Below are 17,152 nucleotides of genomic sequence, written 5' to 3'. Positions count from 1 at the left end.
TTGAAACCAACTAAGTTGTCTTTGCCCCGGTGGAGAATTACCTGGAGATCAGCATTTAAGGAATTGGTAGTGAATATTCCAGAAGTTAAAGCTGATTGAACAGAGCAAGGTTTCTCAAACTGGAAAGTGGAATGCAATGTGCTATCATCAGCAAAACTATGGATAGGATTTCCGGTCAATGGAAGAAGGTCATTAATATAGGAGGAAAAGAGTGGGAGAAAGAACTGAACCTTTGGGGAAAACAGCATTAGTGGAAAGTTAGAAGACAGAGAGCCATCTACCATTAACCTCATTGAGCGATTAGAGAGAAAACTAGATAACCAATTGGCAAACCATAAGATGGAAGCTTGTTTAGAAGACATTTAGGCCAAACACGATTGAAAGAATTTGAGATGTCAAGAGAAACCGCTTGTGTTTCACCGAACTTTTCCATTGAATTTGGAAAAAATTAAAGTGCCTGAAAAATAAAAGCAGATTGCATAAAATTTAAATATATAAATGGTACATAATGCTGTAGGTTCCAAGATTTTAACTACAACAACAAGGGCCGGCAGCCAAAACCAAAGAAACAGTAATAAAAATAAACGTTCCGTTTTATCATTACAACCGAAAGAGAGAGAGAAATATTTGAGGTATTCATATGCAATTGTTATATATTTGATTTCATCTACAATTTCCAGTTTTCACATTTATATTGCAGCGACTCAAAGAGATAACTTTGGCAATTTTTTATGTGACTAATGAAATGCCACCTGTCTGTTATGATATCTTGACAGCAATCTGAAGAGTTTAGGGTTGATGGCTGACATTTCTCCATTTCCCTCTTACTTTTTCAGTTTATTTTATATGTGACATTTCACAGTTTAGATCTTGGCTTGCTCAGATGGTTCTGGTGGTACCAGCCTGCAAAATTGGTAATTTAATTTTAGACATATGGGGCATTATTTCATTTTTCTTCAGTTATAATTTCTTTGCCATTTCAGTTTTTTCTTATTGGAATTTCCATAACATATGTGATATTTCACACTATATTTTAATTTAAGTTAGTCTCCTTAGTAGTCTTAATCTTTATTATATGATTCTGGATTATTCTCAGTTCTTGCCTATTCTTTGATCGTCTATATTTAACTATATTCAGAGGGTAGAGGTCATTGCACCTCTACCCGCTAAATGTATATCTTTACAGTTTTGTTTCTTGGCACTGTTATTTTCTAAATAAATAAATATACACACAAATAATAAATTTATTAAAAAACAGAATTTAAAAAAGTAATTATGTTTATATTGTTATTCCATTTGTTTAATACAAGTTTTAAAAATTTTCTTTTAGCCATCTGGTAAACATAACCACAATTCTGCCATTATTTCTAACATATAAGAACAAAAAGCTGTTAATCCCAATTCAATTCTTTTCCTTAAAATTTTATAATAGTTACATTTTACTACTTTTTTCCCCCTTTAATTTATTGTAAGGCTACAGGAAAGTACTACACAAAATACTTTTCATATTAGCATTAGTAGAGGCATATGATGCAAGAAAGCAAGCTTATATAAGCATCAGCCAAAAAATAAATAAAAATAAAATAAAATAAAGAATAAAACCACATTTCACCCATCCATTCACTCCAAATGCTTGTCTAGTTCTGCCTTGAACTTATTTAAGTTGCCGACCTCCACTATGAGAGATGGAAGTTTGTTAATTTCTACACATCTATTCTACAATTGTCTTTCCTCAAATTGAAATTATGTACCCTCAGATGAGTAATCTGAACAAGAGGAAGAATCCCATCAGCATTGAGCTTGTAGGGTCTCAAACCATGTAGAGTCTCATACACCTCAATTAGATTACCTCACAGGTGCCTAGTCTCCAAAGCTGTAATTTGCAGAGCTTAAGCCTTTCTTGGTAACAGCAACCCTTTGTTCCATCACCAATCTCATTGCCCTTCTCTGTACTTGTTCCAGCAGCTCCACATCCTTTCTAAAATGAAGCCTCCAGACTTGTATGCAGGTCTCAAGGTGTGGTCCGACTATTGCCTTATACAAGGGGACAATCACTTCCCTATCCCTGCTAGCAAAGTTCCTGTATATCAAGACAAGACCCCAGCTCTCTGGCAGGCCTGTCTGAACTGCTCTAAAAACTTCATATCTGACTGCACCATTAACCCAAGTCTTTATCATTCTCCACCACCTTGAGTATAGTAATGCACAGCTGGTACATTACTCTGGGGTTACTACTATCTATATGGTGTACTTTGCATTTTTCAATGTTAAACTTCGGTTGCCACCTCTCAGCCCATCTGCTCAACTTTTCTAGATCCTTTTGCAGTAGCATACAGTCATTACTGTCATTAACAATCCCGCAAACCTTTGTATCGTCTGCAAACTTAGACATTAACCCTGATATATCTTCATCAATATCATTGATAAATACAGAAAACGACAATGGACCTAACAACAAATCCTGGGGGACACCACTAATAACATTAGTCCACGAAGAGCAGTGTCCACTGATTCTTGCACTCAGTCACCCTTTTATCCATTGTAGCAACCGTTCCCCTCAATGCCATACTGCTCCAATTTGTACAGTAGTCTTCCATGTGCAACAGTATCAAAAGCTTTCCTAAATATTGGCAAAAGCAAGTTACTGCAACTCGATAGCAGTAATGCAAAGGTAATTATTATTTTCATCACATACATGATCTTACTAAAGTTGCTAAATTATACAACATACACTGTAAGGACAGAATTCATGGTATACCTGGTTACTGGACAATGCAATGCTGTCACCCCTCTCGCTAGTGGATGAACCCACTGCTTGGCAGGTATATAGGTTGCACTGCATTCATGTAGATGGTAATTCAATGTCAGTATGGATAAACATTGTGAGTTAACCGACTTTGAAAGAGGGATGATAGTTGGTGCCCGATGCAATGTTACTCTATCGCGGAGGTTGTACAGAAATTGGACTATCCCCATTCGACAGTATCAAGAGTGCCATCTCTGGAATAATATCTCATTGTGGACAGCACTATGGACAAAGAAAGGTGGTGCATAAACGTGGCCGTTGATGTCTGTCTCACATTGTTTCAGCCAACTGATGAGCAACAGTGGCACAAATCACCGCTGACTTCAAAGAGGGAGGGGCTAGAAATGTTTCCACCAATACCATCAGGCGATCATTAGCTGCAATAGTTTATGGGAGCCACTGACCTACTAGAGTCCCATTGCTAACAGCATGACACGGAACTCTACACCTCAACTGGGCAAAAAAAAAAAGCATCGGCACTGGACCCTAGATGATTGGAGATGGGTCTCCTGGTCCGATGATTCCCATTTCCAGTTATTTTAAGCAGACAGGAGGGTGCGTATCTGGTGGAAACCAAACAAAGCTATGCATCCATCATGTCAACAAGGAACTGTTCGGGCAGGTGGATGGTCGGTAATGGTCTGGGGCTTGCTCAACTGTCACACATTTGGTCCTCCCAACAGAGCAGTGGTGACTAGAATATGGTTCTAAGAGCATTCCGCAGATTTTACCACCATGGAATGGACTTCCCGTTCACGAACCCTGTGGAGTATCTTTGGGATGCCGTGGAAAGGTCTATTCGAGCTTTGAATCCTCCACCCAGGAATGTAACAGAATTATGGACAGCGGTGCAGAATGCATTGTGGAATGCTTCCATGAACTAGTGGACTCAATGCCTCGCTGTGTGACTGTTCTTATCCGGGCAAAAGGTGGGCCTACCCATTCCTAGGTAGGTATCCAATGATTTCTGTCCACCTAGTGTACATCACTGGTTATACTTGCTAGAACAATGTATAATTGGGTTAAACATCAGAAAATTATGGGCAAATGAAACCACACATCACTCTCGTGCAAAGTCACTTAAACAGTAAGTGACTTTCACTTCCTGGGTAAACCTGGGTACCCTAAAACAAGGATGTTTTATTGTAGAGATATCTGAAACTCAATTTCTCTGCAGAATTTGAATTAGAAATAGGAATACAGACAATATCTCAAGAAAAATAAGTTACAAAGTAAACCATATGAAGGTTCATTAAAAAATTTCATGAGACTAATAGACTAGATCAACAAACTCATTTTATTTACAGGACAGCCAACACCTACTGATATTTGGAATGTCAGGAATGAAAATTCCAATAAAATGGCAAAACTCTTCACACATCTCATGGCACTGCAAGTAATAAAATCTGTTTGAAGATCATGTTATCTCTAAGGGACTCCCCGTCCACCAAGATTAGCAGACTTTACTAATGAATTTTTTTTTACCCTGTGGGGATATCTTAAGGAGTAGCAATTTGTGAAAAATCCACATCCAACCGAAGAACTAAAGTACATTATCACCAAATTAATTGCCAAACAGTTCTCAGGGAGTGTTTCACTGCATCGCTGAAACCATATTGCTGGGTTTAATCATGTTTAACACAGAATGGTAGGCACTTCCAACGTTCACATAATGCAACAGGTATATAGGTCAACCAAATTAGATCTTTCTTACAAGTGTAACTGAACATATAAGCAATTGTATGGGTTGACAACAACTTTAAAAACACCCTGTATAAATATATTCTATAAACTTCAGAATTACCCCCCCCCCCCATATCTGTTTCTGTTTAGATGGTGAGTGGGTGATGTATTTTCCCATACTGGTTACAGACAGCATAGGGGCTACATCTGTCTGAAGCAATTCATTTTGCTTAAAGCATTCACTGAAATGTTATGAATGTCATGAATACACACGTAATGAATCTTGTGATTTCCTTCCTGAGAAAATGCAGCACCATTAGCACCCTTTCTCCTTGTTTTCATTATTCTTTCCTTTCACCAGTGATTTATAGTGAACAGTATCAAACTTTTTAGATTCACACAAACGCATAGCATATGTTATGTTCCTCCAACCTCAAAATATTTCAGTAGTACCTAAAATCTTTATTTATTTTTTTTTTTTTTTTCATAATAGTAGTTTTTATACCATCATTAATTTTATTTATATATTTTTCCAAGGGGTATAGTAAGTAGCAAATTATACAACAGTGCCATCACATGCAGTAAGTAACCTTGAATTAAAAAAAAAAAAAAAAAAAATATATATATATATATATATTTTTTTTTTTTTTTTGTTTATGCAGTGTAATGTGCCATCTGTGCCACTTTTCACTACACACAGAAAATGAGCACAGATTTCTCAGTGTTCATCTCCTAACCTGATTTGGATGTATACTGGAAAGACAAAAACAAGTTAACTGCTGTATGTGATAAAACAGGTTACTTAGAGTATATTTTAAAATAATTACATGGCAGAGTACAGTTAGTCCTTTTGTAGATGCCCCTTCTTTTTAATATGAAAACTCCGAACACAACAGTTCCCCTAGTACCAAATATGGGTTGAAGGCTTAAAAGACAGAAGATACTTGTTCATATAACAGTTAAACTTATGTAGATTGTAATTTTTGGAAGGAAGGTTATCCCAGTAAACAGAAGTTAAAGGTTTAAAAGACAAAGAGAAAAAGTTGGTTCTGTGAGTTTGGACTAGAACAGTGAATGGATGCTTACTGTTTGTAGCACATATTCAGAACGGTTTGGAAGAGAGTGGGGAGATTATGGATGCCAATCAAAAGAACAATGCCTGTGGAATTATAGAAAAATGCACGCAGCAGAAACTGAATATGAGAGAGAGAGAGAGAGAGAGAGAGAGAGAGGAAAAGAGACAGGAGAAAATTACTTAACCCAGCTGTCCTCTTTTGAATGGAGTTAAGAAGCCTAAGAAAGAATTCTGGAACACCAGCCCAGATGTGAGAACAACATATAATGGCAGGGCAGATTTGATATTTGTAATGAGTACTTGATGAGAAAAAATTTAATGCCAAGAGATAAAAATAAAACTCAGTTCTTTTTGATGCAGTGGAAGATATATTTGGAATGTGCTTATGCCAGAAGCAATTAGTACTCCCAAGAGATACGCTGCATTGTCTAGAAATCTGAGTGACATTGAAGATGAGCACAGGAGCAGTAGACCCTTTTTGGTGAGAAAATAAAAGAGGACCGAGTCTTAGATGGATTAAACTTAAGTGTTCTTTGCACCACTGAAGAATTATCTGTAGAGTGAAATTTAAGGATATTGGTGGAAGATATTTGAGACACAGTTCCCCAAATTACAAGATTGGAATGTAGTGTGCTATTATCAGTAAAATTATGGATAGGATTTTTAGTCAGTGGAAGAAGGTTGTTGATATAGAAGAGAAAAACAGTGGGAGAAAGAAATGAACCTTGAAGAACAGGAAGTGAAGTTAGAATAAGAGACATTAGAGAAGTTAGAATAAGAGACCCCACTACCACTTATAGTGAGCAGTCAGAAAGAAAACTGGATACCCAATTCCAAAAATCCATAACATGAAAGCTTGTTTACATCCTGAAGGCAAACACAATAAAAAGCCTTAGATATATTAAGAGCAACTGCTTGATTTTCACCAAACTTTTCCATTGGATTTGTCCAAAGATGGGTAACATAAGCCAATATATTCACCAGTTCACCAACACTGATGGAATCCATATTGGCAATCATTCATCAAATGGAAGATTTTAGATAGTTTAGGAGTTGGCAGTTTACGGATTTCTCCATTACTTTAGAATGAGTAGAAGTGTAATGGGACAAAGTTGAAAAACTCTTTTTAGCAACTGGCTGGATACGAGAAAATTTCCATGTAAAAGGGAAAACACTGGTGGAATAATAGAATGTAAAAAAGGCAACAGAGAACAGGTGTAAGCTCAGGAGTACAGGTTTTGAGAACAAGTGGAGAAATATCATCAGAATCTCAAGCTTTTTTCATATTAAGATTGTTCAAAACTCTATTGCCATCCTTTTGATGGAAGAATACAGGAGGCATTGAGTAGAGTGTACTGGGGGTTGCAGTAGGTGGTTTACCAATATTGTCAATACAAGGTTAGAAAAAAAGTAGGATGCAAGTAAGTTGGCTTTATCTTTAGCTGAGCAACAGACAATCAGGTATTAACAGATGGTGGGAGTACAGATGGATAGAAGTTGCAGCTTTCTCGAGTGTGTGCTAATCCTAACTCACAGCAATAGATGAAATGCTCTATACCATTGGGATCAGAAGCAAATTTTCTACTCATAGCTTCACAATCAAGTTTGAACTGATAAATAATTTTTTTTTTACAACTACTGAAAGCATTAGTTTGGACAGAAATTGAATCTGGAGATTTGGATCCAAGCCAATTACAATATGCAACATTTTTATCTCCAACATCCATACCATATTTATTGGAAAACCAAGGAATAAAGGAAGAAATTAAGGTTTACATAAATGATGAGATTTAAAGGTGAAATGTGGAAAAAAAGGAATTTAGAATAAAAGTGGGATGCTAGTAAGTTGGCTTTATCTTTAGCGGAGGATGCAGCAGACCATCAGGCTTTAACAGATGGTGAGAGTATAGATGGATAGAAGTTGCAGCCTTCCTGGGTGCACTAATCCTAACTCACAGCAAACATTAGGATCAGATGATTTAAAACAATAATCCAACCAATGGAAAGAAGAACAAAAGTCATGCAGATTTTGAATTCTTGTAATACCAAATGACGAGACACAGAGAGAGAGAGAGAGAGAGAGAGAGAGAGAGAGAGAGAGAGAGAGAGAGAGAGAGAGATTCACTGAGGAAGAAATTATCATGAAGTTGTGATATGAGGTGCATAGAGTACCAGTAACACTGACCATGCACTATGGCCTCAGCATCTTGACCAGAAAACTGAAGTTAGCTGAGTTATACACATTAAAATCACCAAGGAAAATTATCTGTTAGGAAAGTCAGACTACAGAAAACTGAGCTTCAAACAGAGGGATTCAAATTGTTCGTAGTAATTAGCAGGGTTTGGAGACAAACAGAGACAACAATTGAATTTGTCAGAATGATGTTGAGACATTTTACACCAGAGGAGATCAAAAAGAGATTCAAAATTATGAAGTCTCTGATAAGGAATATCAGAGAGAATGTGTGCATAAATATTGCCTTTGAAGCAAAGGGAATAATAGAGCTAATAATCAGCAAAAGTAAGCTAAATAGTAATTGAAGCAACTGATGATTGGGATTCATATCAGAAAAAAGTAGGAAGGTGCTTGGTAAACAGTAAGTGGAAATGAGCAGCATTATGATTGGAATTAAGATCACATATGTTTGTGCAATGAATGAGAAAGTTTTGAGGAGGTTTAGATCTTTCTGTACAAATTTTGTTCTATTAGTTTGACTATGCATTCAATAGATAAAATAAAAGTAGAAGGGGGGAGGGAAATGTATGAATTATTGAATTTTTTGGATATGCTGAATAATGTGGCCTCAACTATACCCCTGAATTAGTAGAGGCATGTAATGCAAAAAAGCAAGCTTACACAGCCTAAGCAAAAAAAAAAACAAAAAACCCTCAGATTTCACCAATCCACTTGTCCTAAAAGGTTGTCCAGTTCTTCCTTGAATTTATTTAAGCTATCAAATTCCACAACAGATGGAAGTTTAATCCAGCAATTAACTACCCGCTGGCTAAAGACAAATTTCCACACATCTATTCTAAAACTGACTTTCCTCAATTTGAAATTGTTCCCTCAGTATTGAGCCTACTCAAGCCATTCAAGACCTTACACATCTCAATCAGATCACCTCGTAGGTGCCTAGTCTCCCGCCACTGAAATTTGCAAAACATGCCTTTCTTGGTAAATGGATCCCTTCATTTCCCCCACACCAATCTTGTTGCCCTTCTCTGCACTTGTTCTAGAAACTCTACATCCCTCCAAAAACAAGGCCCCCAGACCTGTACACAGTAATCAAGGCGTGGCCAGACCATTGCCTTATACAAAACTATAATCACTTCCTTTTCTCTACTAGCAAAATTCCTGTATATCATTAACAAGATCCCATAACCTGCACTGGCAGCCTATCTCAGAAAACTTCATATCTGACAGCGCAATTACCCCCCCCCCCCCCCCCGGTCTTTTTCATTCTCTACAACACAGTTGGTACATTTCTCTTTGGTTACTGTTAACTGTATGTAGTACTTTCCATTTGTCAATATTAAATTTTAGTTGGCACTTTCAGCCCATCTGGCCAACACTTCTAGATCCTTATGCAGTAGCATACTGTCATTAATGATCCTGCCAACCTTTGTATCATCTGCAAACCTGTATATTAAGCATGACATACTTTAATAAATATCATTGAAATACATACAAAACAACAATGGGCCCAACACTGAACCAGGAGGACTCCACTAATAACAATAGTCAACGAAGAGCAGTGTCCATTGATTACCACTCTCTGTCTCCTACTACCCAACCATCCCTTCATCCATTGCACAAACTTGCCCGTAATGCCATACTGCTCAAATTAGTACAGTAGTCTTCCTTGTGCAACAGTATTAAAAGCTTTCCTGAAATCCAAGTATATGGATTTCAGGAAAGCTTGTAATACTGTTGCACAAAGAAGACTACTTGTATCAAATAAAATTGCTCAGGCAAGATTTCCCCTTAACACACCCATGCAGTGTCTGAACAGTAACTGGGTCTTGTCTAGATGATCCTACAGCTCTTCTTTAACCAGTGACCCCATTATTTATCGTGGAACAGAAGTTAAGCTAACAGGTCGGTAATTACTCGTGTCACCCTTGGTGAATTGGAGATACATTTGCAGATATCCAGTCAGTGGGGACCTCCCCTGACTCCAAGGATGTTCTCATAATCATGGCCAAGGGTTTGCTTATATCCTTTGCTGCTTCCTTTCATATAACTGGATAGATCCCATCCATCCCAGTTGCCTTTCTTATGTTTAACTTCACCAATTTCTCCTCCAATTTGCTCTCAGTTATTAAAAATCATTTAGATCCCTGTCAGAGTTTAATAAGCTTCTGTCCTCCACTTCCCTATAGAATTCCTCATGTGTGAATGTAGATACAAAATACTGATACAGTTTGTCAGCTCTCTGAGCCGGATCATGAACAGTTGAATCACTGATGTCAAGTGGACCAACCTGATTCATCCCATGCCTTCAGGTGTTTATATAAGTAAAGGAGGATTTGCTCTTTTTTCTTCGCATCCCTTGCCAAACATTTCTTGTAATCTGCCTTCGTTTGCCTAACCTTCTTTGTTATTTGATTACAGACGAGTTTGCCTGATAATTTATAGGAATTTCTGGCTTTTTTTCAACATTGAGTTCTGCATATTTACTTATTAAGTAAATGCAGATGCTGTAGTACTCAATGTCATTAGTGCCAACGTACAACAATATCACCCCCTAAAAAATTGAAATCTGCTCTATGTCCTCAACTTTTGCCCCTGGCAGACATACCCTGGTCCTATTCCACCTTTTTTGCACAATATATTACTTGACTCCCTGACAATAACTAGCTCCTGTGGGACTAGTGCATTCTGCTTTGAAGATTGCCGGTGTGTTGCCTGATGCACAAAAGTGAGCTCTGGCATTCAGTTGGACAGCTAAGATGCCCATTAGAATGCTGAGTTTGTGCCTAATTTCCCGAAACTCCCTGCACTTAGCGCGCGCACACACACACACACAAAAACATCCTCTCCTTGGCTAGATCATGTCCTGTTCCAGAAAGGCCCACAAACATTTCAGAATTTGCACATTTTTTAGGCTGTGATGCATTGGAAAATTATTGTGATTAATGAGGAAGGTGGCTTTTACTAATTTACGGACAGAAAAGGGCAGTGTTTCAGCTCATATTTCTAGACTACTGGCAATGAGTTAAGTTGAAGACGATTTATTTTCTTTAAAAATCGATCTTTAATTATATTAGTTTTTAATAATCTTTAACTTCTTTAAATAAACTTTATTGCTTTATTTGTTGTTTTTTAGGAGCATTAGCAACTAAGGCTATATTGCTCTGGAGATATGCGGTGGTCATTCCCTGACCTTTCCGCATCCTCCATGTTTGGTGGTCACAGGCTCGAACTCCAGTCTAATCAAGAAGCATGTGCTATGCACTGCTGCTCCGGCCCACCTGGCTATGGAGGCGCCTTTATTGCTTTTTAAATTGATAGAGTACACCATCCTTAGCTGTAATGTATGAATTACACTGGAAGTGAAATGCCTCTAGAATAATATTTGATCCCAGTCCCCTTTTAATGTATGGCTAAATATTCTTAGATGTTTATCACAGCTGTATTCTTTAACAAAATTAAGAAAACCTTCACCGATTTTTTAAAAATTCCAGTTTTAACAAAGTTTTCTTTCTTTTTTTTTTTTTTTTTTTTTCTTTTCTTTTCTTTGGAAAAAGACAAACTCTACAGTAACAAATATAGTATGATGGTGAGATGGAGAATGGGCCAAACTGAGTCAATAAGATGTTCCATTATAAAATCAGTGTAAGCAACTTTGCTTTTCATTAAGTAATAGCAACATCAGAATATTCCTGATTATAGAAGTTAAGTGACATTATGTTACATGTAATTATTAACTGCTTAAAATTCTGCAATTAGAAATTATCATATAATTATCAACAAAAAAATAAAATAATAAAAAAGAGTATACTGAATTTCATATTCAGTATACTCTTTTTTATTATTTTATTTTTTTGTTGATAGACAGAAAGACAGAAATTTAATTTAATTGGATTTCTTTTGGTTTGTTTTATTTTTACAGCAATCTTGATATATTCTAAGTAAAATCCAATATATTAATGTTAAGACAACAGAAATATTTCATAAAATGAAGGAAAAACAGTACTTTTATTTGGAAGCAGTCCTCCAAGTGGCTGACCGATGTGAGCAAGATACCAGTTGGGTCCCCAACCTGAACGAAATGAATGGCCCATGAAGCATCCTAAATCAGCAATTAGGTGTTGTTTGTTGAAAAAGAATGAGCTACTGAATAATTTTGGAGACACTTTATGACCTGATTTATGAATATGAAAAGTAGGCTTCTGAAGTGCAAAACTGCTTTGGAGAATAGGATAATGTGCTAACAATTTTTCTCTTGAGGATGGAGTTAATTGTAAAGTTGGGCTTGCAATCTTACCTGGAGAAAGGAGAAACAACGATTACACTTTGTATATTACACTTTTACATTAACTATTCCAATTCTGAATTAATATAAAGCAAGGTAAGCAACAGTTATAGGTTTTTAAAATACAAGAGCAGTTTGAAAAGTTCATTGCCTTAGTATGCAATATTTAATTTTTTAATAATTTTTTTTTCTAGTTACAGGTCCTGAAGTCAGCAAAGTTGTGTGAATGAGGAAAGATGGAACCATACAGTCATCCAATATATGTGAAAAAGGTGGCTAATGACAAAGGCAATTCATGAGGATATGGTTACAACATTGGGGAGGATGCCCATTACTATTCCACGGTTAAGAAGTGGGCAAAAGAATTCAAAAGAGGGAGGGAGGCCTGGAAGATCTGCCATGTCCATCATTTCAGAAGCTGTTGACAGAGTGAATGATCTGGTGAGGAGTGATTGATGAATGATAGTTTGGTAAATTTATGGCATCTTGAGCATCTTGTCTGAATGTACCACATAATAACAGAACAACAAGAGTTTAAGTCAAGTGAACATCTGCATTGTTTTCAAGCAGATCAAGAAAATTTCCTTTAAAGGTTTGTGACGTAGCCGAGTGGTCAGGAGCAGGAGTGCAGTAGCACACGCTCTTTGAGTAGACTGGGGTTCAAGCCCCTGACTGCAGAATACGATCGATCTGCCAACCCGCACTGGACTAGCGTGGCAGATTATGGTCCATTTCCCTCAGCATGAATTGTTGAGGAGGCTTCCATCCTGCAGTGGGTTGATAATGGCTGCAATTTACTTTTTTTTTTTTTTACTTTTACCCATGGAATGGTAAATGGGTCCATCACCTTTAGCCAGAGACAAAGGAGCAGTCCAGAATAGTGGAAACACAGCTCTTCTCCCGTCCAAAGAAAGCCAAGTTGATTTTTTCTGCTGGCAAGATAATGGTATATAGGTTTTTTTGGGATTCTGATGGAGTGATGCTAATGAATTAGGTTCAGAAAGGCCAGACAGTTGTACATGCATATTATACAGACCTTGTAAAATGTTTTTGCGTGAAAACACCAAAGACAAATGCTGAGGAAAACTCAGAAAAGGAGTTTTGTTTCACTGGGATAATGCACCTACTCACAAGTCTGTTATTGCCATGGCTACGCTGCATGAATACAGTTTTGAAATATTGGAATATCCCTCATATTCACCAAATCTAGCACTGTTGGACTTTCCTCTATTTCCTAATTTGAAAAAATACCTGGCTTACATCCATTTTCACACCTACAGTGAAGTCACTTTTGCAGGGGATGCATTCATGAAGGCCCGACAGAAAATTTTCTTTGCAGTTGAAATCAATGTATTGCGGCATCAGTGGCAAAAGTGTATCGACTCCAAAGGGGACTATATCGAAAAGTAGCATGTTACCAGACTCTTCAAATAAACCATTCATACTTAAGGAGAGAACATTTCAAACATCCCTTGTATCAGAGTTATAATAGCTTTTGAATAAATTTATCCATAAGTAAATGAATAAACTGGAAAATAAAGGGATATCCCATTCTATCTCTATGTTGAAATTAGTTGATAATATCAATTTTACTACTGCTATAATAAAAATTTAAATAACAAAATTTTTATAATACATATTACACACACACACACACACACACACACACACACACACACACACACACACACACACACACACACATGTGTGTGTGTGCGCGCGCGCTTAACTTATTTTTACATTATTACTTTTTAAATCATGGTACCACTTGGGAGCATCAGGTTTGTAGTGACCCCAACCAACCCACTAGTTATATATAAATCAAACCCTGGTATGGATAGCCTTATATATAAATATACAAGCAGTTCTTGCTTTACGAGTTTTCGCTTTACAAGTTCCCGGGTTTACGAGATTTTTAACCAAGTATCAAGTATCAACAAAATCAAAAATATGAACATTAATTACAAAAAATGAATGTTAAACATTCATAAATACCGCATTCCAAACCATGTGTGTAGCTATATAATATAGTGTACCCACTTTACGATATTAATCAGTTCCAGAGACACCATCGCATCGTTAAAATATCGTAATGTGAACCCAATAACACATTGTTTTTTGGTAATTCGTTTCAAGATCTTGGAAGTTGAAATTTTTACTGTATAACTAAGCTGTTTATCTCTCTAAAATGTCATTTTTAAGGTTGCGTGACCTTATTTTTTTTGTTAGTTGTTGGCACATCAGCTTCTGTGGCCATAATGCAATTTCCAAAGTTTTTGCATTTACTCTGATCCGAACCTGCAAACTTTGGGTTGCCAGGCAGGCACTTAACCACCCAGCTAGCCCACGTCACCTTAAGGCCATATAAAAGGCCACGAGCTTGGTTTGTAAATTGTATTAATTACCAATTCAAATCAATGCACTACACTTTCATCGTTATCATATGTTCCGTTATAAGAATCAATTTTAAATGCCTTTGTGATATTTTTCTAAAGCACATTTCTGGAGGCCATGACCATAAAACAATAAAAACAACTTGTACTTTCCGGTTTATTGGGCTTTTCTGTTACTGCAAGCAATTATAAATGGGTAGTAAACTCGATCTTCTTGCACTTGCAAAAATACCAATAGCTGGAATTGTGGGTTTTTATGTTATTATGGTGAAATGTGTTTGCCCTTTACTGAAATCTTCAATCGTATAAAAAAACAAATAAATTTTCAGAATCTTCTCTTCATTCCTTTTTTTTTTTAAAGCTTCGTAAACTTGTTACTCCACACAAATCGTGTTAGTTGCAATTTGTGTCTGCCGTTAAAAAATGCTCATGCATGCAATCGTGAAATTTATAATTAAAAGAGAAGATTATCTTAGAAACAAATGCCCCTTGAAACATTTCTGAAGACGACAACTCCTTGTGCAACAAACCAACAAGTGCCGAGCCAATAATGAGTGATCAACGAGTGTGCATTTAATCGATCACAACGATGAAGAATAAACATCCTTTAACATTTCTAAGTCATAAATAATTTCTTTATTATTATAATTTGCTTGATTTTACAGGCTACATTTTCATTTCTTTCGATAAAATCAATCATTGTTTAAACAAACTAATTAGCTAACTAATTTCGTTGTTGATAACGCAACCCCAATTTTTAACATTATGTCTATGAGAAATAAATTCTCACTTTACGAGCGTGTGCTGGGGACGAATTAACTCGTAAAGTCGAAAACTACCTGTATAAGTAGTTTTACATATAAAAACAACAAAATTAATGTAAATTTAAAGAAGATTAGAGAATACTGGAGAAACTGCAGAAAATTAGCAAAAGTTAGTGAAAATTAACATTCTCACTCATGGCCATACATCTGCTACATCCTCAGGGGCTCTGAGCAGACATATGTACATACCCGTTTCTGTAATCTCTATACCAGTTTTGCTAGGTTAACTTTAGGTAATTACTTGGTGAATAATTTGTAATAATGAGAGTAATTTTTAAATAAACAAAATAAAAAGATAAAAATAAAGAGATAAATTTTAAATAAACAAAATAAAAAGATAAAAATAAAGAGATAAATTTTAAATAAACAAAAAATCAAAAACCTACAAAATAAGTTTGTTATCACTAGACAAAGCTAATAACAACTTCAGCATCATTTGTAAGACATTTTATATAGACATAAGTTCATCAGCTCCACCACTAACACAATCACCAAAAACTAATGGCATTACACAAGAAAATTAAATTAAAAATCAATAAAACCTAGGGCTTACAATATCGGGATCCTGGTCATTTTTTTCCGTTATTGAAATACCGGTATTGATACAAAAAATACGTTTTTCGGTACTGATCTTATTCAACTCCACCAAGTGGATAAGTTATTTTGGGGTTGCTGTTCCCCAGATGCAAGACCTTGCATTTTGCTGAATTAAAGCATATAGCTGCCACTTTTCTGACCATCCCAGAAGTCTATCTAGGTCACTCTGAAGAAGTTCTGCTTGGCGGCGATCATTAACTACTCTACTGATCTTTAACTCATCTGTAAGTATACACCTCATGCCCTCCATCCCTTCACAGATGTCATTTAAGATGATTAAAAAAAAACAGTGGTCCCAATACTGATCCTTGGGGAACCCCACTTTTTACATTAACCCAATCTGAGGAATAACAATTTATCACAACCCTCTGCCAGGTGCCCTCAAGCTATCGTGTTATCCGTCTAAGGATTTTCCCTATGATTCCAGCCTGCTCCAACTTATAAAGTAACCACTCGTGTGGGAGTGAGTCAAATGCTTTTCCTAAATCCAAATAAACAATATCGAAATTATTCCCTAAATCCGGCTCACGAGTGACCTGTCAAAATGCATAACCAGATTTGTTAAACATGATGTGTATCCTACAGAATTCCATTTCTATCTAAATGATCCTGAATGCCACCCTTGATCATTGCCTCCATGATTTTCCCTACTACTGAAGTTAGACTGGCCCTGTCAGTAATTTCCTGTTATACTCCTTGAACTGCTTTTATGTTCCAATTTACACCAATCCAACAGAATCTCTCCTGTCCAGTGATGCTCTCATAACTAGTTCTCATAATGGTTCAATGCATTCACTTGCCTCCCCCTTTAAGATTATAGGGTATATGCCATCAACCACAAGGAGCCTTACTTGCCTCCTGTGGTTGATGATTATTAATGAAATTATTATTAATGGTTCAAATGATTATTAATGAAAGTTCTCATTAATAAATCATTTGAAATTTCAACGTCATTAATTACATTTTTTTCAACTTCACTTCCATAATATCTCATTGACACAAAGGTTTTTTTATGTAAATATTGATGCAAAGTAACTGTTGAGTTCATCTGCAACTTCAGCCATGTTATCTAATACTATCCCACATCCATTACATAAGGGTCCAATCCGATTTGTCCTTCTGTTCTTTGCATTTATATATGTGAAGAATTCTTTAACTGCACTCTTTGCTCTCTTCTTTATTCCTTATCCCCACTCTTTGCTCTCTCCCAGACCCAGTAAAGACACTATAGTGAAAATTATACTTCGCTAAATAAAACATCTTTCTACTTCAGAAAATGATGAACATAATTCAAC

The 17,152-nt window shown here is 36.3% G+C and overlaps 1 protein-coding gene across 1 annotated transcript in view; it reads right to left on the bottom strand.

Annotated features, from left to right (window-relative positions):
- Positions 1 to 17,152, bottom strand: part of Nup98-96 (nuclear pore complex protein Nup98-96) — a 770,989-nt gene that overhangs the window by 293,507 nt on the left and 460,330 nt on the right. Inside the window, exon 24 of the mRNA XM_090379042.1 lies at positions 11,765 to 12,055. Coding sequence (XP_090235168.1) covers positions 11,765 to 12,055 — 291 coding nt within the window. The remainder of the gene's footprint in view (positions 1 to 11,764; positions 12,056 to 17,152) is intronic.

The sequence above is a fragment of the Mastigoproctus giganteus genome, chromosome 8, assembly GCF_048544385.1.
Source record: "Mastigoproctus giganteus isolate SK-2022 chromosome 8, ASM4854438v1, whole genome shotgun sequence".
Taxonomy (NCBI): Eukaryota; Metazoa; Arthropoda; class Arachnida; order Uropygi; family Thelyphonidae; genus Mastigoproctus; species Mastigoproctus giganteus.
The sequence above is the reverse complement of the archived record's forward strand: the minus strand, read 5'-3'. Positions and strand labels throughout refer to the sequence as shown.